Source organism: Macrobrachium nipponense, chromosome 39 (assembly GCF_015104395.2).
Source record: "Macrobrachium nipponense isolate FS-2020 chromosome 39, ASM1510439v2, whole genome shotgun sequence".
Taxonomy (NCBI): Eukaryota; Metazoa; Arthropoda; class Malacostraca; order Decapoda; family Palaemonidae; genus Macrobrachium; species Macrobrachium nipponense.
This window is the reverse complement of record NC_061099.1, coordinates 49,489,545-49,515,965: the sequence shown is the minus strand read 5'-3', so window position 1 is coordinate 49,515,965 and position 26,421 is coordinate 49,489,545. Positions and strand designations below refer to the sequence as shown.

General features: G+C 36.8%; 1 protein-coding gene across 1 annotated transcript in view; it reads right to left on the bottom strand.

Moving 5' to 3' along the window:
• Window positions 1-26,421, bottom strand: part of LOC135210331 (signal peptide, CUB and EGF-like domain-containing protein 1) — a 222,195-nt gene that overhangs the window by 59,039 nt on the left and 136,735 nt on the right. The window contains exons 9-11 of the mRNA XM_064243219.1: window positions 25,805-25,932; window positions 25,598-25,703; window positions 24,202-24,318 (exon numbers count right to left, since the gene is read on the bottom strand). Of these exons, the coding sequence (XP_064099289.1) occupies window positions 24,202-24,318; window positions 25,598-25,703; window positions 25,805-25,932 (351 nt within the window). The remainder of the gene's footprint in view (window positions 1-24,201; window positions 24,319-25,597; window positions 25,704-25,804; window positions 25,933-26,421) is intronic.

Here is a 26,421-nt window from a genome sequence, read left to right as displayed (position 1 = left end):
GCTAATAATCCTATCACATTTGAATTCTAGATGACTAATTTTTCCAGCTAGCTCTTCACTCACAATAAAACCTACTCCGTGTCGTGCGGTTATTCCACCTTTGTAAAATAATTGGTAATTGTTATGCAATAATTTTGTTCCTTCTCCTGGTAAACGGGTTTCACATAACCCCAAAATGTCTATTTTTCTTTCCTCCATCATCATGATTACCTCCTCCTCCTTACCTCTCAAAGTACTTAGATTAATTGTTCCTAATCTCAAAGATTTTATTTCCCTGTCCATGTCCAATAACATTCCGAGTCAGGATGTGCCCGGGCATCCTTTGATCATGGGTCTGTCCTGAAGTAAGTCGTGCGGTTCATGAGCAATTTATAGCAGCTCACCGCTTGCTAGGCCTGTCGTGAGCCCTCAGAGCTGTTTATTTGTACCATCCATAAGCCTATTGCTTCCTAAAAGGTCACAGAGGTTCCAACATAACCCCCAAGCAGTCTTATGGTAGGTTTAAGCCACTGCACCTCACAAGGTTACACAGCTCCTTATCCCAATGTATGCTGGCCTTGGGACCGCAGTGATATATATTATATATATATATATATATATATATATATATATTGATATATATATATATATATATATATATCTATATATATATATATATCTTATATATATATTAATATATTTAATATATATATATATTATATTATATATATAAAATAAGCCGAGTTATGTCTGATATCATCACAAACTTACAAAATATTGCTTAAAATACATTGGTAGTTAGCTTTTCAGCCATTTGCCATAGCGCAGGCCTGGTGGCCTACCGTGGCAATACATGAACACTGTCCGCAATGGCTTTCATGGGACCCATTATTTAATCAAAATAAAGTACAAAAAGCCAGAAAAGCTAAGGAAATACCTTCACGAGCATGTACTAGACCAAGACACTTGACACAGAGCTGAGTGATATTGAATGATGTGTGGGAACAAAGCCAACTAGCGCTGAAACTCTTGTTGACATAAATCATGTTGTTTATTGGGTCGGATTGCATTTTCTTTCAGCTCCAATGCAAAATTTATTCAAAATTTCACATAGAAATCTGACAGAGTTGTGATACGGTTGAGGACCAGGGTTCTATTGTATGTAAGTAGAAAGGTGAGTGAAAAACTGGGGACTTGGAACAAGTACGTTAGTAGTTTATTCTATATTTTCAAGTTCACAATGAATATAATAGAAGTTGACAGACCTTTATATACAAAGACAGAAAAGGGAGGTGGGGTTACAGTTTGTTAATCTGGGTGGCAAGGTCTTTAAGCAAAAGAGACAAGAAAAGAGAGTCAAGGGACAATCTAGGATGAAGATTTAAATTTCTTGTTGATGTGGCTACAATAAAAATGGATTCCAACAGATTCCTTTTGCGGTGATCTTTGACCCTGGAGATTTTCAAGGAATTATCCCAGCTAATAGCATGCCCTGCCTTAAGGCAATGATCCACAATGCCATCATTCATTAATGCTTTTGATATGGCACATTTGTGATGAGTACATCTCACCTTTAAATCTTTCACAAGGAATACCGTATACAATATTGTTTGAATTTGACGGGCTATTCTTAACTCCTGGATTCTTCCTTGATCCTCTTTCCTTGTCTCTTTTGCTTAATGAACACACTGCCCAGATTAACAAACTGTAACACCGGCCCCCCTTTCTGTTTTTGTATATAAAGGTCTGTCAACTTCTATTATATTCAGTGTGGACTTCAATACATAGAATAAACTACAAAAGTACTACTTGTTATGAGCCCTCCGCTTTTCACTCACCATGGATTTAAGGATATTCCCAAACACCTGTTCTTTTGTGCTACACTGAGATATATATATATATATATATATATATATATATATATATATATATATATATATATATATATATTGCTACTTTCAAAATGCATATATTCCATCTTTGGCTGTATAAAATGTTATATAAAGAATTTTGGCAAAATTTTTTCAGATTCCTAGATAGCTTAGAGATAGGATGTTTAAAATGTGTGTTCAGATTTCGCATAACATAATATAAAAAGAATATATGACGTAAAATGTAGAAAGAGAGAGATTATCTTTGTCCGTTCGAAGCTAGAGTTGTTTCAGTAACTTTTCATTGCCTTGAGATTAGAGGAACTCTGAGATCTCTGTTTGCTTTCCTAATCTGCCAACACGTTTGATTAGAGACATCGAGGTCTCCGTTGTGTTTTGGGAATTCTGTCATCACATCTGATAGGGACTTTTGCTCGAGTCTGTTTCAATCGAATACGTGTCTTTGTTGAACTGATTGGTTTCATACATGTATTTCGTTACCGAATGCCACGTGCAGATTTCACCATTTGTCTGTAAAGTTACGTCACTATTAGAAGCTTCTAGAAAGATTGCATCATCTTTCTCATTGCTTAAAACGTTTTGTGTCATCTCCACTGTCCAGCTTTCGTAAGGAAGAGTTTTTCATTGCATCTTAGAACCGCGTTGCGTTCAGACATCTCTCTCTCTCTCTCTCTCTCGTCTCTTCTCTCATCTCTCTCTCTCTCTCTCTCTCTCTCTCTCTCTTGCACGGCACTTTTGATTTCAAAGTAACGTAACGATTTCATACTTGCTGAATGGTCACTCGTAACTTGAAGATTTAGATTTGGTATTTCTTAGAGTTTATTTAGTATCATTTAGTGCTTTTTTGTGGAATCTGAACAAACATTATATTACTGTGTAACGGCACCTATTTTTTGTGAATTGTGGTGGATTTTTGAACAAGGTGCAGCAAAGAAAGAAAATTGGTATACCAAGAAGGTAAAGTGTGTTATATTTTTATTAGTTGCAACTAATAACTAATAGTCAGTGGTTTGATAAGAAACTAATAACTATTGGTTACGATGGTTTAGAGAACTAATAACTAATGGTTACAATGGTTTGAGTGAAAAGATTTACATTTTTACACATTGCAAATTTTTGTGTTTTGTGTTTGTTTCATTTGAAATAATTTTTATGTTTTGTGCATTTATTCATTTTATTATTGAAGTGTGAGTTTTTATTCTGTATTCTGTGTGATTAATACTTTTAGCAATTTTGGTATTTTCCACATTTTTCTGTGTTTTCATTTGCATTCACAATTTAATTAACTTAGTTATTTTCATTAATTAATCAATGCCCATTTAATTGAATTTAACACTTGTGAATTAATTTGTATTTACTTAGAATTCTTTTCAAGTTTTATTGTTGTTTAGCACTTGTGAATTAATTTCCAAATTTTAATTATTACCTAACACTTTTCAATTTTGATTGAATTAATTTTCTTTAATTTTGTGATAAATTAATTTTGATTTAATTTTACTTAATTGATTCAAGAATTAATTGAACTTTACTTTGTTTTCAAGTAACGGTAATTTCCCCTGATATTGTGAATTTCACTTATAATTTTGAGTTTAATAATAAATTTTTGTATTTAAGATCTTTATAAGTATTTCATTTCTCACCAGTATACATGCATTTAATTATGATTATATTGATGTTAGGTGGAAACATAGAGTGGTAATTGATCTGTTTTCCTTCAATTAACTTTAAGTGACTTAGAACCAGGGAAGTACTTAGACTTTTAAAGTTGTTGATGGAGTGATGCTCTTTGATTAATTTAATTATTTACAAGATTACCTCACACCTGTTTTGATGAACATAGTCGGATTTTCTGCAATACTGGTAAGTTGTTAAGGGATCGTGGTTGCCTTTAGAGTATTCAGTCGTTTAGTATCTGTGATGAGGGTTCAGGTGTCTGGCTGCTGTGAGGTAACAATTAATGAATGGTAAGTGTAGTAACCAGATACTTGGCACTTTGTCACAATATATACAGTAATACATACCTTGGTCTACGAGTAACTTTACAAGCATGAAAAGTCAAATTGGTGTATGAGCATTGTATCGGACAGCGAGCAAAAATTTCCCTCTCACGCGCGCATTTTTTGTGGAAAAGTACTAACGACAGCATCTCACAAAGCAGTCACGCGGTTCCCATCCGCCACCACGCACACGCAGTGTTCATGTGTTTTTTTTATGTCATTTTGTTGTCTGTAAGCTCGCATTAGCCCCCCAACCCCTTGATCAGCCCTTCATCTCCATTCTCTCAGCAACACTCGGTTCAGTAGCATTGTTTACTATTTAGAAGTGATTCTAAGAGTTTTGACTGCCTGTTCTTTAATTGTGATTGCTATTTTTCACCATAAAGATAACAGTGAAATACGCACAGTACAACATCTAGAAAATAGCCCCCAACATGATTAAGAAAGACGGTAAGAAAAAGGCGATGATAACTGTTGAATTGAAAAAAGAAATTATCGATAAGCATGAACGAGGTACACGTGTGTCAGACCTTGCCAAGATTTACAATCGGACATCAACAATTTGTAGTATTCTCAAGAAAAAAGAAGAACTCAAAGCAATGGACATTGTGAAAGGGGTCCTTACAGTGATGAAACAACAGCCACATGTTCTTGATAGCATAGAAAAGTTACTTCTCATCTGGATAAATAACAAGAAGTTAGCAGGAGATACGATAACTGAGAACATTATTTGTGAAAAGGCACGGTTGTTATATGGCGACCTTGTTAAAAAGGAGCCAGGTACATCAGTAGACACAGAAAAAGAAATTTTTGAGGCAAGCTGTGGTTGGTTTGAAAACTTTAAAAAAAGAACTGGCATTCATAGTGTTGTGCGACATGGGGAGGGTGCAAGCTCCAATGTGAAGGCAGCAGAGGCATTCATTACCGAGTTTAAAAGATTCGTGGATTCCAAGAGTTACATTCCACAACTAGTGTTTAACTGTGATGTGACTGGCCTATTCTGGAAGAAGATGCCCAGGAGGACCTTCAATACAGCAGAAGAAAAGGACTTCTTGGTCACAAGCCCATGAAAGACCGTCTAACCCTGCTGTTCTGTACCAATGCAAGTGGGGATTACAAAATTAAACCTCTCCTGGTGTATTATAGGAGAATCCACGAGCCTTTAAAAAGAACAAGGTGCAGAAGAAGCAACTAAACGTGATGTGGAGGTCTAACAACAAGGCATAGGTGACCCGAATCTTGTTTGTTGAATGGATCAATGAGGGTTTAGGTCCAGAGATCAAAATGTACCTCCTTGAGAAGAACCTCCCACTACAAGCCTTGTTGCTTAAGGACAATGCTCCTGCCCATCCTCCAGCTATTGAAGACGACTTGGTGGAAGAATCTAAATTTATTAAAATCAAGTTCCTGCTGCCCAACACGATCAGCAGGTGATCTTGAATTTTAAGAAGCTTTATAGAAAAGCTATGTTCCAGTGCTCCTTCGAGGTCACTGAAGGGACCAACCTTACCCTCTGAGTTTTGGAAAGACCACTTAAGCATCGTCAGCTGCCTCAAAGTGATTGACAAAGCCTGGGAAGGGGTCACCAAGAGAACCCTCAATTCTGCGTGAAAGAAACTGTGGCCTGACAGCATTCCTGAAGGAGATTTTGAGGGGTTTGAACCTTTCCAGGAGGCAGTTGATGATGAAATTGTATCGTTGGGCAGGTCAATAGGGGTGAAGGTGGACAAGGACGACATCAATGATCTTCTGGAAGAGCATAGTGAGCAGCTGACGACCGAGGAACTGTAGGAGTTGCATAAGGAGCTGCAAAAAGAGGTCATGGAGGACATTTCATCTGAGGAAGAGGAGGGACAGATTGAAAAACCTATCGCTTCTAGTGAAATTAGGGAAATGTTGAAACAGTGGGAAAACGTGCAAAATTTTATAGAAAGACATCACCCAGATAAGGCTTTGGTAGGGCGTGCAGTGAACCTATTTACTGAGAATGCTGTGACCCATTTCCATAAAATTTTAAAGAAAAGACAAAAGCAGCCGTCTCTAGATAGGTTCCTTGTGAAAGTTGAACAAAAGGATGTAAAAAAACATGACCAAGTGTCCAGAAACCATAAATTAAGTGATTCAGTTAGAGATAGTGAATGTCATTTAAGAGAGAGAACTCCAGACATTTTACTAGAAGTTCTCATGGAGGAAGATTCTCCGTCCAAAAAGTAACCCCCTCCTCCTCCTCCTCCTCCTCTCGTCTCCATCACGCCAGCAGTAATGTTCCTCAAAGGTAAAGTGCGAGTTACATTATCAATATTTTTAGAGTTAAATTGTCAATTATTTTTATTTTTCCTTTTGAATTATTAATTTGTATTAATTTCTGTTGTTAGGGGGTTACAATTTTAACATTAATTACGATGGAAAAAACCCCCAAAAATATGAAAATGTGTATTAATGGACGTGTGGAACACATCAAGTTATTTCCATTTATTTATTATGGGAAAAATTGTTTCGGTCTACGAGAATTTTAAGTCACGAGCTTGCTCTTGGAACGAATTAAACTCGTGAACCGAGGTACTGCTGTATATATATATATATATATATATATATATATATATATATATATATATATATATATATATATATATATATATATATATACGCTATATATACATATATAAACACACACACACAGGCAGTCCCCATTATTGGCGGACTCTGTTAATGGCAATCCGGTTTTAGGGTGCATGTGTAGCACAATAAAAATCTGCGATTTATGACGCTAGAACGCATTGAGTTCTGGTTATTGGCACCATAAGGTGTCGACAATAGTGTTATGGTGCCATGACATACCTAACAGAGCACCATAATGGTTATCGGTGCCATTAACTGGATATAAGAGCCAAGAATTCCCAAGTTTTAGTTAATGGCAGTTTTTGCTAATCGGCACCCCACTGAGAATGGAAACCCATTGCCCCCCCCCCCCCGTTATTCTTTTAAAAAAACCAGGGCAGTGCCTACATATAGATATTATATATTATATATCTATATAATATATATATAATATTATATATATATAGATCTACTATATAATATATATATTTCTATCTATATATATATATATATATAGATATATATATATATATTATATATATATATATAATATATATATATCTTCTTCTTCCTAGCTTAAACCCATTTTTATATGGTGGGGTCGCCATTACGAATGAGTCGTCTCCATCGATTCTGTCTTGTGCCTCGTTCTCATTTATACCTTTCAATTCCATATCTTCCCTCACACAATCACGCCATCTCTTTCTTGGTCTTCCCTTCTTCCTTCTACCCCGCACTTCCATTTCCATCGTATGTCTTCAACATGACGTTCCTCCCTCGTAACAGGTGTCCATACCATCGAAGCCTTCCTTCCTGTATTTTCTTCGATATTTCAGCTACCTTTGTTGATCCTCTTATATACTCATTTCTAATCCTATCTTCCCTTGTTACTCCCGACATCCATCTCAACATTCTCATTTCTGCTACATCCATCTTCTTCTCCTCTGTTTTCCTCATACTTGCCGTTTCTGTTCCATATAACATTGCTGGTCTGACCACCGTCCTATGGAACTTTCCTTTCAATTTCAGAGGGACCTTCTTGTCACAGAGTACCCCTGATGCAGACCTCCAGTTTATTCCATCCTGCCTGAATTCGGTGCCTCACCTCTTGGTCCATGCTTCCACTATCCTCCAATACGGACCCTAAGTACTTGAACTTCTGTACTTTCTTTATTTCTTCCCCACCCAATCTTATGCTACTTCCACCGTCCTCAGTAATACTAGAACACATATATTCGGTTTTTGATCTGCTTATTCTCATTCCTCTCTCCTCAAGTGCTGCTCTCCACCTCTCCAACCTCCCCTCCAACTCCTCCCTCCCTCTGAACACAACACAATGTCATCCGCGTATAATATGCACCATGGCACTGCTTCTCTAACATCCCTGGTCATTACATCCATCACGATGTTGTGAAGATGAATGGGCTAAGTGCTGACCCCTGGTGTAATCCAACTCCTATCTCAAATCCATCCGTCTCACCAACATACTCCTCACTCTAGTATACACATTCCTGTACATCTCCTGAATAACTCTGACATACTTTTCCGGCACCATCTTCTCCCTCAAACATCTCCATATTTCTTGCCTTGGCACTCTGTCATAGGCCTTTTCAAGGTCTATGAATACCAGATGCAGGTCTCGTTGTTTTTCTCTGAATTTCTCCATTAGCTGCCTTATGCAAAATATTCCATCCGTTGTGCCGCTTCCCTTCATAAATCCTAACTGTTCCTTCCCTATTCTAACTTCCTCTCTCAGCCTGCTATCTATGATTCTTTCCAAAATCTTCAACGTGTGAGACATTAGTTTTATACCTCTATAATTACTGCATTCCTGGACATCACCTTTACCTTTAAATATAGGTGGGGTCAATATGCTTTCCCCGCCATTCTTCTGGTATCTTTTCCTGTTCGAAATATTTTTTACATCAGATCATACAAGATGTCAACCCCTTCCTCTCCTAAGGCTTTCCAAACTTCGACCTGGGATTAAGTCAGGTCCTGTTGCCTTCCCATTTCTCATTCTTTTTAAGGCTCGTATCACTTCATCCCTAGATATCCCCATTACCATTCCCATGTTTACTTGTCCATCCTCTCTTACAAGTCTTTCATTTTCTCATTTTGTTTAGCAGTTGTTCGAAATACTCTTTCCATCTTTTCAGGATGTCTTCTTCCTTTTTTACGACAGTACCATTCCTATCTTTCATTTGCTTAATATGGGTGATGTCCTTTGTTCTTTTATTTCTTACTTTTGACAGTTTGAGCATCTTACTCAACCCTTCCTTGGTTTCCAGTTCATTATAAACCTCTTCATATGCCCTTGCCTTAGCTTGAGCTACCACCCTTTTTACTTCTTTGTTTCTTTCTCTTAATCTTTCTCTGTCCTCCTGCAGCTGTGACTCTTCAAATCTCTTCTTTGCCTCCCTTTTACCTTTCACCACTTCCCTTCCCCCACCTCTTCTTCCCACCACCAGCTCTCCTTTTCCTCCCATACTATTCCAGATGTTTCCCCTAGTATCTCCTTTCCATGTCTTCTAATCACTGATGCATTATGCCTCCACCATTCTCCCACATCTTCAATTCCCAGATCAACCTCTCCCAACACTCTTCTCCTGAACTCTCTCTTCTTATCATTATCCCTCCCTAACAATTTATACCACTTGATTTTCTTTACCCATTCTTTTTCGTTTTTTTTTCTTTTCTCTTTTCATCTTTAAATCCATACAAAGGAGCCTATGTTGGGGGGCCACGTGGTCACCTGGGATAACTTTAACAATTCCTAACTTCCACCAGGCCTTGATCTATTGTAAAGGAGGTAATCTATTTGTGTGCATCTACCGCCACTCCTGTATGTTATCAAGTGCTCCCTCTTCTTTTTGAAGAATGTGTTCACTATTGCCATATCAAGGACACGCAAAGTCTACTATACTTCTCTCCTTCTGGGTTTCTCTCCCCAATCCCATGTCCTCCATGCACACGTTCAATTACATCCTTTTCATTTCCGACATGTCCATTAAAGTCTGCCCCCACTACAGTCCTCTCCTGCTCTTCCAGTTCTTGCGTTACCTCACTCATTTCGTTCCAAAAACGGCTCTTTTCTTCCTCTGTGACAGCCCACTTGGGAGCATAGCGCTAATGATGTTCATTGTTTCCCCTCCACAACATATCTTCACTCTCATAATGCGGTCATTCTTTCTACTCACTTCCGTCACTGCATTCTTCATTTCCCCCGACAACACTACTCCAACGCCATTCCTACCCTGCTCATTTGCTCCACTATAGATTAACTTGTAGCCATCCCCCAGTTCTTTAGCTTTATTACCCTTCCATCGAGTTTCCTGCACACACAAAATATCCACTCTCTTTATCCTCATAACTAACTCTGCCAACTCTCTTCCTCTTCCTGTCATAGACCCAATATTGAGCTGGCCTATTCTGATCACATTTAAGAGCTCGCTTCTTTAGCTGCACCCGCTCATGATGCAGTAGCCATCGATTGTCACGAGGTTAGGGCGATGTGTCTGTGCGTCGTTTACGGAGTACGCCCTAGCCCTATTCTCATCAATATCACGACTCATTCCATTGGTTTTGGCGTGGGTTTTTACAGTCGGATGCCCTTCCTGACACCAACCCTCCCTATTTATCCGGGCTTGGGACCGGCACCCATTGAGGCTGGCTTGCCCCCACAGAGGCTAGATTATATATATATATATATATATATATATATATATATATATATATATATATATACACAGGCAGTCCCCGGGTTACGAAGGGTTCGGCTTACGACGTTCCTAGGTTAAGGCGCTTTTCAGTTATATTCATCAGACATTATTTCCAGGGTTATGACGCCTACAACACTCATCCAGCAGAAGAAATATGATGCCAAAAATGCGAAATAATCAATATTTGAAGTTTTTTTTGATAAAAAACGCAATAAGAATGCAGTTTACATAGTTTTGAATGCACCCAAAGCATTAAAAGTAAGGTTTTCTTAGGATTTTTTATGATGTTCCTGCTTACGACAATTTTCGGCTTACAACGAGTCTCAAGAACGGAGCCCCCGTCGTAACCCGGGGACTGCCTGCATATATATATGTATCTATAAAATTCTAATTAAAGTTAACTCTCAGCATTGGAAAAGTATCGTACTGAAACAGAGTATTAATTTTTGACTCCCTAGTTTTTGTAATCTTCTAAAGAGGCTTCTATGCTTGTTGAATACTGCAAGTAAGCAGATATTTATAGCACTTACTCCCAAAACAACAACAGTTACTTCAAAGACAACAATAGAGTTTGACTGATCTACTTTAATTTGAAATTCTTATTTCATGGGTTGGTCATACCTTTGGTTAAAATGCAACGGAATTGGGATGATAAACATAACACAAATTAACCATCAAATTTTTTGCTGTTATTCTAAAATTTTTTTAGGTGTTGTCTATTAATTTTTGAAGTAAAGAAAAATACTAGAGAACAAGACGTATGAATGTTAAGACTCACACCCTTATCTATCCCTGTCCTGGTTAACCAAATTCTTGTGGGAAATATGCACATTTCTCCCTCTTCCTACCTAAATGATTGGCTAACCACAGCTGTCATTGGCTTCCAGTCAGAGGTCCATCGTTTCTCATACTGAGGGATGCTGTCTCAGCTGGCTGATAGTAAATGTCAAAGTTTTAGCCTTAATGGTGCTTATGCAAAAGAAGACAAGAGAAACTGACTTGTGGCTGCAGAAGAGAGTCAACAGAGAAATAAAGCAAGGCCAAGAAACTGCCTTTGATTAATCTTGTCAAGGAGACAGACCAAAATTAAAGCAAGCCAAATATGAGAGCAAGGACAGGGACAATTTCAGCCAAAATAAAGCTTTAGCAACTAGAATGAAGAAAAGAGCTTACTGTATAGTATACTAATTCTGAACAAGACACCTAATATTTTGGGGACACATTTACCAACACGTAACTTCTCTAAAGAAGATGGATGAAAGCACCAAAAGTGCTGACAAAAATAAAAGATTTGACAATTTCAGAGAAATTAAAAAATATGATGGCTAAACTAACGTACTGATGGCTAAAATAACGTACTCTCTTGAAATGCTTTAAAATTGAATAAGCTATAGAATCCCTATTCAGAAAAGCTCTCAAAATTAGTTAATAGATGAAAAAAAAAAACAATAAATTTTGAGACGAGTATGAACAAATAAAAGAACTGGTTTGTTAAGATTTTGCACTTTCTGAAAATTTAGGCTTGGCCTATCTCCTACGTTTTTAAGATTCCTGTCATGTTTGTCATGCTCTGATCATCTGCATCTCTCTTTGATAAGAATGAATCAAAGGCAAGTAAGCTGATCAGTGATCAGCCATTGCCTCTTCAAACTCATCTTTTTCTTCACAGTGTGGCTGCTTCTCCATACAGTGTTTATGGGTACTGTTAGGAGTCCCTCCCCTCATGGTAGAAGATAAAAATCAATAAAACTTGGTAGAAGGACAAAGGCACTAATATCTATAAAAATGTAAGAAACAAAGATCTATGATAATGGGTATAATGGTAAAAAGTACAGGTGCCCAGTGCTACTACAAAGGAGGATACTGGATGTACGTAGTATATTGGAATAAAACTTAAAAAAAATAACCATAACAGAAATTCTCCAGATATTATGCATTGTAAGTACCTACCACTGTGAAAAAGATAGCAAACCATTTTTTCTTTTTTTAAGATATAGGATGGGTGCTGTTACCATCCAAAATATTCAAAATTAGGAAAGCAGTTGGAGTATTAAATTTATCACCTAAATACATCTAGAAAAAAGCATTATAACATATACCTAGTGTAGTGGTTGGTTAAGATAATTTACTTTGCAAATATGGGGTTCAGTGCTGAAGGAATTTGCACTCCTACATTAAAATGAAAGTTGTAGATGCACGAAATTTGTCATTAAGACAAATGCCGTACACAGTACCCATGCTCTACGATCGTTGTTAGTAACCATACATGATTTGATAGAAAAAATTCACAATGAGATAACTATTTCCTTCCAACGCACCTGTGAGGACATCAATAAGTCCTTGAGAGAGAGATTGCATAGAAGTATCCTGGTCATCTGCGTCTGTAATGAACTTCAGCATTACCAATCGCTTGTATCCGGGGCTAACCTGTGTTTCTGTAAGAGTGAAAGTAGTTATTAAATCAGTCCTCTCAAGGCACAATGGAGAAAAAGCAAAGTACAATTTATTAGTGAAATTGCAGAATAAAAAGAAAAATTTCTTGATAGAAAACTGAAAGGCAAATACACAAGCAAACAATTCAATCAATACATAAAGTACCCCAAACATGACCCATACCTGTCTTTGATTTCAAAACTTCACAGAGGAAAACTAAGCATTGCATCAAACCTCACCAAGAAAAATGTATAAAAGGTTTCTGGATATTAAAACAATTTGGCCCATTTATGACTTATGTTGCTCTCCAGGGAAGAGATAATGCATGAACACTCATATACATGCTGTCTGTCTCACCTAGTTCTAGTGCCTGTACGCTACAACTGACAAACTCAGAAGCATATACATGTGCATAGATGCATATTATACTGTGTGCCTGTAGGCTACAACTTACACAAACTCAGAAGCATATACATGTACATTAGATGCATATTATATTGTGTGAGTATTTTTCTATGATGAAAATGATGCTTGTGTTCTACTAAAAAGATGAGAGATGACTCAACTGATGTCAAAACAAGTCTGAACTGGGTGTCTCATTTCTTAAAGGATCTACAATTTTCCTTGAAGGCAAAATGATTATAGAAGCCAAGTGGCAAAGTAGATGAAGTGCAAGTTTGAGGGCACAATGATCATAGAAATCAGGCGACAAAGTACATGAAAATGCAAATTTGAGAAATAAGTTAAGTGGCTTTGAATGGATTGCAGGGTGCATGATGCATGACTAATTAGTGCACGTGATGCATTATTAATAAATCATATTTGAAAGAGGGAAGTCAGTAGAAGCTAGTTTAGGCTGGCTTACGGTATTCAGGTATTTGTACATAAATTTAAGGGATGAGGGGTAAATGTGGTAAGAGATGAAACACACATACTATCTACTGAAGAAGGATAATGATAGAGTTAGAAGGCTTAGAACTTGAATATTGGCCAAGAACCTAAACCTTTATAATGTAGATCCCTTGACTGATGGGAAATTTAATCAAAGTCTGAAACACAATGAATTTTTACCTGAACATGCCAAATGTGTATTATTGAGATCCTGTACATTTCTGGCCTGGTCATGGACTTCTGTATTAGACATGGTCCACTTGTAATTTGTATTACCACCACACGTATATACATAATAGTTATCAGGACCCATAGTAAAAGTGGTCCCCCTCTGACATCTCACAGTACACCTTTCTTCATTGTCATACTCTTCCAGATGATAACATGATATCTGTGGAGCAAGCACACTATTCTGAAATCATTTAAGAGTAAGAGAACATAACTGAGTTATGGTAAACATTGCCTTCTTTTTTATTTCAAAGAGAATTGTTAATAAACTTTGGGTCTTGGTTAAACTTTCAGCTAAAACCTTTTACAATTATCTTTATTTCATTTCTTGAACATATAGATTCTACCTCTGCTTTTGGAGGATTTCCTATTGGTGTGCACTTATCTATCAGTATGCAGTCTCTGCCATTCGGATGTAGCCTGTAACCAGGGTTGCACGAGCAATAAAATGACCCTTCAGTGTTGACACAAGCATGCTCACAACCACCATTATCGACAATGCATTCATTCCTATCTGAAAGACAACAAACAGCTTATTATGTAGAAAAATATAAATGTTTTCGCAAGTATACCTCCGTATAATTTAACCAAACAAGACTTCATTAAAAAAAAAACTTAACATATCCTTTCTCCTACGAAAAATTGGTACTCTAAAAAAGGACCCTTCACAAGGCTTTTCTGTAAAGAGATAGTTATAATTTTTCCAAAATGACATTGTGAATTTAATGTCACTCAAAATTTAGTGTAAGCTCAAATGATATACAAGGCATACTCTTGTTTTGGATTTCATTCACAGCGCTTACTGATACCTTGTGCTTTATTTATTTATTTTTTTTTTAGATAATTACGTACCATTTTGAAATTTGGGCTGCTGAATTCCTTGACCTAGCATAGTCAATATGTAGATAGTACCACATACTGTATATTCATCTTTTCTAGTGACATCCTGTTGGAACTTCAAACATGGACATCAAAACGACCCAGTTTACAAAAATTATGGGGAACCACATTACTCTCGCCGATAAAAAGCAGTATAATCCAAAGTAGACGCAAACATTCTTCAATAAAGAGTAGTGTTGAAAGGTACATAAGCTAAAATAAGCCTAATGAAATCCAAACAATCTTTTCTAGTTTGGAATTGTTTTACAAGGTAGAACTTGTTCTATTTGGTTATAACACCTTTATAAGAATGAAGTGCATTTTTAATAACAGAACAATGAAAACTATAGATATAATTACGTAGTAATCTTAAGACTAAAACCAGGTAATAGAAATAGTAGATGTGTCTTTTATGCAACATGGAACAACATAAATGACACGCATTACCTCCACAATGCGTTCTAGCAAAGAGATCGTAGCCCTGCTTGCAGGAACAGTGGTAGGATCCAGGAGAATTGGTGCACATCTGTTCGCAGGTGTGAGCGACAATGCATTCATCCACGTCGTGACACGATCGTTCGTCCTGACTCAGCTTGTAACCGGAAGGGCAGGTGCATTCGAAGCTTCCCCAGTTGTTGATGCATCGATGTTCGCAGCCTCCATTGTCTTCTTGGCACTCATCTATGTCTGGAAGGTTAAGTTAAAGTTAAGTATATCCTAGTTTTACCAGACCACTGAGCTGATTAACAGCTCTCCTAGGGCCGGCCCGAAGGATTAGATATTTTTACGTGGCTAGGAACCAATTGGTCACCTAGCAACTGTGGCCTACAGCTTATTGTGGGATCCGAACCATACAATTTCGAGAAATGAATTTCTATCACCAGAATTAAATTCCTCTGATTCCGCGTTGGCAGAGTCGGGAATCGAACTTCGGACTACCGGATTGGCAATCGAGCGCGAAAACCACTCGTCCAGCGAGGAACTTGGAAGATTAAGAAGACTATCTATGGTTATATTACTGGTAATAAAGTCAATCACCAACTGTCTTTCGTTTCATAACAGACTACCCCCGGTGCAATGTAGGAATTACTTAAGGTTCTTTGCAGTGTCCCTTTGGCCCCTAGCTGCAACTACTTTAATTATTTTTACTGTACCTCCGTTCATATTCTCTTTCTTCCATCTTACTGTCCACCCTCTCCTAACAATTGTTTCATAGAGCAACTGCGAGGTTTTCCTTCTGTAACACCTTTCAAAACGTTTATTGTCAATTTCCGTTTCAGCGCTGAATGGCCTTAGTTGCCCCAGTGCTTGGCATAATGCCAATAATAATCTATATAAAACAAATCAAAGCATAACAGACTAGAGTGGTTGAACGACAGTGCATATCATTATCCCTTTGCCCTTAATGCTGGTCTTATAAGAACAGCAACAGTTAGGATCGTAGTCCACCATAAAGAAATTATGAAACACTTGGAGGCCAATCCTCAAAAATTAAAAAGGCATAATAAGACCTTGAGAAAGTACCAAATAATACTATGAGTTAAGGTCCTCTTTCCTTTACATCTAAAGTTACATGTCTTAGTATGAAGTGTTTGCAGATCAGTGACATTTTAATCTTAAATCTGCTTTGTGACAAATCGTGATTAAACATAATATTTGAATATAAATACATATAAAAGGCTAAAATTCCTCCAAAAAATTCACAATAAAAACTGAACTCTTTCTTTTATGCAAAAAAGATCACAATTAACATAATATTAGTAAAGACTATAGTGCTACTCCCTTTGATTGCTAACAGATCTAACAATAATGAAGGGTAAATGGTTACCTAAAATCTAACATCCTACAAATCTGAAGGGATTCTCTGGTATACCATTAAATTTTCAAGCAGATTTACAAACTATTCAAGAAGGTGCAAAAAGGGCATTATGTATATGTGTATAATATATATATATATATATATATATATATATATATATATATATATATATATAGTATATATATATATAATATTATTTCCACATATACAGTCAACTCTCAATTAACGCGTATTTGATTTAATGGGAGCCAGAGAATATTAAAAAATGTTTCACGCAGATTGGCGCCGAAGCGTTTTCAAATCACCCGCACATCTGTCTGCAGACGACGGCCGTCGACATAAACAGACATAGCATAGTTCACTGCATGTATTTATTTATTTATTAATAAAGTGAAAGGCTTTGTGTATTGTATTTATTAATAAAGCGAAACACTTTATTTATTAATAATGAGAAAGATTTTGCTCTGTTTTTCTTTTTCGTTGACCCACTACATAAGCACAGGTAGGTATCCTCCTAGCCTAGCATAGACATACAGTATACTCTATACAACATGCTGAGATGTCTGGCTGCTGAGTGCTACGTATAATTACAAATGTAACGAATATGCATCTTCTCCACGAAACGTTTAAAAAGTTATACATTACTTCACTGTATCCAATGATATCGTATGTATTCTCATATTATTGTACATATTTATAAAATAATAACATAGCCGTCAATGTTTTGGCTTGGAAATCAGGTGATGGCGAATACGAGTTATTTCGCCGTATTTACCTCAATTATGTGCGAATTTTCTTGCTTCTAGTTAGCATAAACGAATATCTAGATATTTTACTTATATGAGACAAGGTCATTTTTCATTATACGACGAGTTTTGAGTCGAAATATGACTCGAACAAGTCTCGTTGTGAACTAAATAATTTTTTCGTTAACAGATTGCGTTGGGAGCATGATTATTGCGTAAAAATAATAGACGTGATTACGTTCGCCTTTTTCACTTGCTTTCATCGCAATACAAGTTTACATAGAAATAAATCAGTCCTATTCTACATAGCGTCGTTTATAATGTAACTACGGTAATTTTTTACTATCGTACGATGGTTGAAAAACAAACAAATGGATGTTGCAGTAATCCAACTCGGTTGTACTTAGCAAAAACGTACGGAGTTCCCGAAGTCCAGGAACGTAACCCGCCTTATTACTGTTATTTCTTATGGGAAAAAATGTTTAAATAAAGCGAGCTCTCCAGGAACGTAACCCTCGCGTTAATTGAGAGGTGACTATATATCTATCTTTCTACTATGTATATATAATCTATATATATATTATTCATATATATAATATATATATAGATATATATATATCTAATATATATATATGATATAAATATTATAAATATTATATATATAATATATGTATAATATAATAAATATAATATCTATATCTATATATATATATCATATATATATATATATCATAATATATATATATATATAATCTATAATATAATTAACATATATATATCTCACGTAATATATATACTAGCCAGCGCCTGGCAACCGTACGACAGCATTGTTGAACCGTAATATCATTATTTTTTTTATCGTAAAAGAAAGGTAAGAACATATTTGGAATCATCGTGAAAAGTCCAATCGGAATAATGTTTTCTTTTTTTTTCTCTGCAGCTAATATTAAAGAAGTGTCATGGCCTGATATTTGGTTCAAAGCGGTGCCCAGTTAAAAAACATCCACTAATATCATCGTTATTTTTCATCGGAGAAGAAACATATCATTATTATATTCTCTACGAATATAATAATAAAGAAGTTGGCATGGCTGGATACTAGGATCAAAACGCTGCCCAATTAAATCATCCCTCATAAAATTTACATATACGTATGGTCGGACTTTGGTTCAATTAGGGCTAGTAGTTTCACTGTCTATTGCGAACATACACCCATATATACATCGTCCGACCGTCAACTTTATACATAAGATATAAAAAATTTTCCTTCACAGTCCAATTCAGTGTTGTACTTCATGAGCATTTTTGGCTCTCTCATATAGCAACTACTGAGTTTTCATGTGCTTGCAAATATTTTTTCTATGAAAACAAAAGTAATCCATCCTTTTCAGGTTCATTTTGGTATCCTGCTATAAATTTGTTAAGGTTTTCATAGTTTCATACAAATCCTCACGCACTGATTGTATCCTTTTATGGGGGGTGGGATGAGCATTGCTAAATCTTTTCCTTTCTTCCTTCGTCGTGTTCAGCAAAGCTCTCGATCCTCATTCTGACAGATGTTCTCTCTTTTGAGACTGATATTTTGCTGTCTTCCGCGGGTAATATCCGTCACAGGGCACTTGTGTATTAAGCCCTGTCCACTCGGTGGAGCTTTGCCCAACGAACTTTATTCGATGTGATGCCAGAAGCGGGGAAAGTCAGATACTTATCCGCTATTTAACCGCTTCTGACGTCACATCGAACAGAGTTCGTCGACGGGCCCTTACGGTTTAATAATTAATCTTTCAGGGAGTCACAGTAGATCAATAATTTCCTTAAGGTAACTTGACACGGTTTATCCTTTGATTGAAACAAAATTGTAATTACGAACATTGTTTTTGTTTGTTTGTTTGTATGGAGTTTTGACGCTGCATGGAACCAGTGGTTATTCAGCAACGGGACCAACGGCTTTATGTGACTTCCGAACCACGTCGTAATAACGAACATGTTCGAGAAAACACAAAGTTTATCTTTCATTTTTGCAGCTCAACAGTATTACTTATGAATACCCATTCAGGCGTCTCGTTTGTAAAAACGAGTTTGTTTCCTTTCAAGTCCAATAAAGCTTGTGGTCTCTTGTACAAGTTTTTTCAACGGTACTTTTTATAAATACTAATAAAAAATGTTGAAAATTATTTTCCCCTTTTCATTTGATTACGACTTTCTAGACTTTGGAAAGAATTCTATCGTTGATAAGACGAATAAACCTTTTAGCAAATTTTCGTAAGTAGCCCAACACAAGCTTTCTATTTCTTTTTACTCAAATCTAATATATATTATTCTACTGATGAGCAGAATGGAACATCTCTCCTTTTCATTTCTTTTCAATCGAAAGCTGCAATCATTCCTTCCACAAATACACGAGTTTTATTTTACTTTTCTCTGCCCAATTAAGACATCGGAATTCAGTGTTTTCTCTGTCTAGTAGTTTGGAACCTTCAACAATTCATCAAAAGATGCTACTAACCACTCGCATCCGAAAAATGAAGTTCCACCATTTGTTGGTTTAAACAACTACCTCTGTAACTCCAAAACAACATATTTATGCAGGTCACGCAGTTCATTGCTGGTCTTCGAAATTAATGCAGTTTTGTTTTAATCCTTGATGAAGTAGAATTCCCTTTCATTTTTAGTTTTCTGTAAAAGAAAACCAAAGTGGCGGCTCTGAAAGTCAGTCCTTCCACCCTCAGGTCTAAAAAACTACTGTGGCTAGAGGGCAACAAATTGGCATTATGATCATCCCTCCAAACATACAAATTGCAACCCTCTAGCCTCAGTGCATCTGGCAGCGCTTTCCGCATCTGGTGAGCTGCCCGGGATGGTTAATGGTATTATACACCATTATACACTGTAGAGAAAACTCGATTGTGCCGAAGAAACTTCGACACATGTTTTACTTGTTTGAGTTGTATCTTAAGGCCCCGTCCACACGGCCGAGCTTTGCTCGACGAACTTTGTTCGATGTGACGTCAGAAGCGGAGAAACCGCGACAAAGTTCTGACTTTTCTCGCAGTTTCTCCGCTTCTGACGTCACATCGGACAAAGTTCGTCGACCAAAGCTCGACCGTGTGGACGGGGCCTAAGACTTCCTTTTTTACGTGTGGACGTCTACTTTACGGATGCTTACAGCATTTACCTTCATCCTCACGAATTATTGTTCTTTAAGAACAATAAGAATAAGAAAAATGAGGTTTCCTTGACCGCAAACCTCTTTGGATTGTCACTGTACACAATTTATTGGAAAATATACATTGTATATTCACTTTAAACATTTCTTGATTGGTAAGTTTTTCTTATGATCATCTGTTTTTTTGCTTTAATACTCTCCAAAATAAATAGATTGGATGGGTGGATGCATGATATTTAGGGCCGTAAATTATGTTAAACAGTTATCATGTGAAACTAATTATCTTGTAGATACTTTTTTTTCAAGACATTTCTTGTCACATGTCTTATTTCATGGGACTTCAGGTTTGTTTTTCAAGCTCTCAGAGAACTTTAGTGGCTATATTCAAAATAGTTCTTTGTTTTTCAAGCTTTTACAGGACTTTATGGCTATATTCAATGTACTTCTTTTGTTTTTTAAGCTTTCATAGAACTTTGGTGGCTATATTCAAGGCATATATTTAAGCTTTTACAGAACTGTCCCGGTTATATTCAAGACAGTTTTCTTTTGATTTTTAACTTTTACAGAACTTTCCTGGTTATATTCAAGGCAATTTTTTTTTTTTTTTTTAAAGTTTTACTGAACTTTAGTGGCTATATTCAAATGCTTACAATTCATTTTTATATTAAATATATTCGGTTGATCAGTACAGCAACTTTGCGATACTCTGAAGGATAAGATAAACTATCCATTTTGTGACGACTTCCCGTTCTCACCAGTATAATTCTTTTCGTTATTGTTCTCGTCACTGCAATGCTTTTCATTATTAGTGTGCATACGTTTTAATGAAAAATAAGGTGAAACAAATAATTGACAAAGACAAGAACACCGCCTTCACCAAATAGATACAAGCTCAGGTAAAACAGCCTCTTGGCTTCAACATGGCCCTATGGTATATTCACATCAACCGTGCATTTGATGTCTATGGGCCAGTCCCTTACGACGCTCCTGATTGGCTGATGATAAGCCAATTACAGAGCTGAAAACTCTCAGTCTCTCATTCCACCCTTCCTGAGGAATACGTTTTTCAGGAGAGGTGGAACATAGTGCATCCTGCCTATGTGAACTCTCGAGAGAGAGACTGAGGGTTTCCAACCCTGTGATTGTCTTATCAACAGCCAATCAGGGAGCGTCGTAAGGGACTGGCCTAGACATTAGATGCACGGGTGATGTGAATCTACTATAGCTGGGAGCGTCAGCATCCTAGTGAAGTTAAATCTAATTTACAATTTGACACTGCCGCCTACGGAAGCTTGGAAATGGGTAGAGATTTTATTCATTCATAAAAAGAATTAAGTTCATGAATTTTTCTGGAAACATTAATCACATTCGGAAATATCAAGTTTCCCTTGGGTGAGATTCCGCCTGATCAGAACCCAAGCAATAACAGCTGGCTATATATTAGCTCCTCCCTTTAATAAAATCACACCATTACGGCTCTCATCTTTTGAGACATACTTCAGTGTTAATGTCTTCACATTTTGAACTAAAGGAACACCTTACAGTAAAATGATGCATTACTCACACTAAAATCAAATCCTCACTGCTGTTTATCAGTTAAGACGTAACTGTAATGTAATGTTTTCATACAAGTACCATAGGCCTACTGTCTTAAATGAAAACGTAACATTAAATTAATGCATTACTCCCTCTCTGCCTTCAATTCTGCATCCAAAAATCTACATGCCATCTTGTTTAAGCGGGCCACTCACAGTCGATCTGGTCGTACGATAAGAACTGAGTGGGAGGAGACTCCAAAAAAATGACTGCAAACTCACGTTACTGGCCGGTCTGAACAAAGTAATCAGTCTTACGTTGGCAGCCACACAGTTTGGACGTGGCGGAGGGAATATCTGATAATGAACCATATATGCTCAGACTGTGCCGTAGCAACCAGTATAACAATGAACAGAGAAAAAAAAAGCCACGAAAAGGAATATTTGGTCAATGATTGGTTGTTGAAGAGAGAAAAACTTATATTTATTGCTTTTAAAGGAAATACAGGTAGCTCCCAGGGATTGCTATGATAAACGTAAGGGTGGACGAGGCAACATTCAATTTTGTAGGAAGATTATAACGGTCGTGCAAAAGGATACATGCATGCTGAAATCCACAACGCCCTATGAAAGGCCAAGTGCCACATTACGCTACTTAGCGACTGACTGTTCTTATCAAGATATAAAATTGAGTGTGGCCATATCGCCCAAACCTCTTGGAAGAGTCATGCTGGAGACATGCTAAGTTATTTGGACATCACTCTGCAAAGACTACATAATAATAAAGATAAATAAAACTCATGTAAACATATTTGTATCTTTGATAAAAAATAAAGAAGTTTTTAGAAACTAAAAATAATTGACTCTTCTACAAATATACCAGGCAGTTTGTAGTGTATAAAGTTAGTGCAGTTAATTATAAAAGTGGAAAGGTAATAAATCTTTGTGTAACCAGTCATTACGCTACACTATTTAGCAATCAGCACCAAGCACCTACAAGGAAATTATAAGAATGTGAGGCAGGTTTCATTACTTCCCATTATGATTTTACTATTGCATTGTCTCCAGTTCTCCTTTAAATCATATAACATTTATGAGCCTTTGCCTTTTTAGCATATATTCGATATTCGTTAAGAAATATCCTGTTTATTTCCCTTATTTTTCTTTTACTTTGGAATATAACTGATTAAACGTCCTGAGTAAGGCACCAATTTTTGTTTTTGTTTTAAGAGATTACTTGACGTACTGTATAATATCATTGCTATTAAACACACACACACACACACACACTATATATATATATATATATATATATATATATATATATATATATATATATATAATAATGTGGTACTTTGAAACCTTGTCGTTACTCCAGGATCTAGAAACGCTACGTCCTTCAGTCTCCAACATCAGTGGTGAATGAAAGTTTTATGCAATTTAATTTTGTTTACCCTCGTAAGGTAAATTGCAACTATATAAAATTTTACAAAATTCATTATGTAAAGATATATATATATATATATATATATATATATATATATATATATATATATATATATATATATATATATATATGTGTGTGTGTGTGTGTGTGTGTGTGTGTGTGTGTGTGTGTGTGTCTAGGGGACGAAACATCTTATGCACCACTTCCCGATTTTTTAGATGCCTCTACTTTCCTTAATTCTTTCCGATATGAAGGTCTTATATTTATTATTTATCTTCTTGTTCACCATTTCTTTCGCTGCATCATGACACTTTTCTTTAGTTTCTCAAATATCGATTGATAAGCTGCATTTCTTTTGTGATTGTCAGAATATTCTTTACTTTTTATATTCCACGGACATTGCTACGACTTACAAATCTCGAAGAACCCCGTCCAGAACTCTTTTATTTATCGAAAGTCTGACATGTTGAACGATATCCTCTTCTGTGCCGTTTCTAGGTAAATGAACCTCCTAGTTCATCAAGCCTCGCCGAAGACACCACTCACGGTCAAACTAGCAGTTCTGAACGACTTAATCTGAAAAACTCTATTTGACTGTCTTGTCGGACCGTGAGTTGCTCATTCAAACCTCAACAGTCAGGATCGTCTATCTCGCTTGACTTCCGGGCTTGATCAGATCTGACTTGACTAAAATACACCCCACTCACATTCAAACTTGCTTAAGCCCCGCCCATTTCGATCGGGCATGACAAATCCCATCTGACGTGAGTGGCCGGCCTTAAGAAGGGACCGCCAGAATGATGAAGACATTTACAGAGTATTTCAATATGCAAATAACAGTGATATTAACAAACTTCATTGCAACTCACCAAGGCACGATCGCTGGTCCTCCTGGAGGGTGAATCCAGGCGGGCAGGAGCACTTGACTCCCGTGGCAGTATTGTGGCACCTCCTTTCACACCCGCCGTTATTTATGGCACATGAGGCTACAAAAAAACAAAATTACAAGATACAGAACATAATTAAGATATAAATTCTCTCTCTCTCTCTCTCTCTACGCAGGTTTCGCTCTTAAGCGTCCACACGGTCGAACAAAGTCCGACGGACAAACATTGTTACCAATCAACAATTGTCTGCCGGTCTTTGCCTTGTGAGCGGAGTAAAATCAGTGGTATACAACCTCATCTGGTACCAATGTTTGTTGCCAAATCGACTTCCATCGTTTCAATGCTTATGACGTCATCCTGCTTCGCCTACGATACGGTAACAATGTTTGTCCGTCGGACATTGTTCGACCGTGTGGACGCACCTTAAGACGTAGTTTCGACCAACTTACCCGACACAAGGCAGTTTCAAATCAGTTTTTTTTTAATACAAAGGTAACTTTCTAAAAAGTCACTTGACGATTCAAGCATTTTGATGCCTGATTTTGCCATGATTGATCAGGACCCAAGAGCAGAACTGAAACTTCGCACTCGCAATGTGTGATATATTCAAGCTCAATATAGCATGTGACTGCCATATTTAGGTTTCCCTCCATCTCAAATTCTTTGTAGAGGTATATCCACGCAGTTAATAATTCAAGTTTTATTAAGGTCAGTCATTTCCTGCAACGTAGAAACATTACATTTACATATGTATACTCTGTTTTTTTTCCATCTGTCCATCCGCCTATGGTGTTTGCGTATGGTAACACTGCGTCCCGGGCTTTAGATAGTTACATTCAACTTACATTCAACAACAATAATGATATCCTATTTCGAACATTAACGGTGTAATTCACATACAGTAAATTATTAAAACACTTTTCAGTTGCAAATGTACCCAGATATCCTTTTATTTACCTAAAACTTACACATAGCGTAACTATTTAAAGACCGGGACGCAGTGTTACCATGCGAAAACACCACAGGCGGATGGACAGATGGAAAAAAACAAGAGTATAGGCTTCTTATCCAAAAGAAAAGGAAACGTTCCACATTAGTTTTGAGATCTCTAAACTGTGTTGTTACATTCAAGTGGTGTATAGCTACTTGAAATTCTTACTCTCGGAAATACAGGAACCAACTTCCGCACTTTCGACAATTTCTCTTTTGCTGCCATCGTTTACTAATACATCTATTGGGCACAGTTTTCCGTGTCGGAAATGATGACGATGGTTGCAGGTCCACAGTAATATAGCATAAACTCATATGCTATATTATTGTAACCTGCAACCAATACATCTATTATTATAATTACCGTAAGTAATGAACTCATACTTACGAACACACGACTGGCCGTCGGCTGCAAGAAGGTACTTGGTGTGGCAAGTGCAAGCTGGCCCAGTGGTCGTTTGGTGACAGTGATGCTGACAACCGCCGTTACCTACCTGTAGAGCAAACGGATTTTTATCATTACCATTTTACACAATACAAAAGCGTGAGATTACATTAGTAAAGATTCATTTCATTTTTTTCCCTTCATACGAACCGAACAAGTAGGTTGGCATCGAGTCGCCCTCACAAGCACGTAGCCTTCCCTACACCCGCAAGAGGGCGTTCCTCCAGCCCCAACCAGGCAATGCTGCTCGCATTCCAACGCTGAACAAGCTTCGGAAACTGAAATCAAGAAGAGTTGGCTTGTAATTCATTTAAAAAAATTGCAAATATTAATTAATATCTCCTGTTAAAGTTTCCATGTAAATACTTCGGAGCAGGAATTTTTCTGTGTTGATGTTTTCATAATAATTTAGTCAATAAATTCAAAGAAGAAAAAGAAGACAACTACATCAGAGAATTCGAAAAAAAAAAAAAAAACAGTGGACACAAACATATAGTTACTGGACCAGAGAAAGCACTTTAATAAAAATGATGACAAAGATGATTTCAGATTTGTGCCCAAACAAGATAAAGACACGAGGAAAAAAAAAAAAAAAAAAAAAAAAAACAAGAGGAGGAAGAGCAGGTGAGGAGAAGGAAGAGGGCACAAATTATATGCAAGAAAAAATATGGTACGAAACGAAAAAGCATAGTGAGGGGTGTGCTTGGAGGAGGAGGAGGAGGAGGAGGAAGCTTATTTCATGGCTCATTTTCGCATTAAGGCCTCCC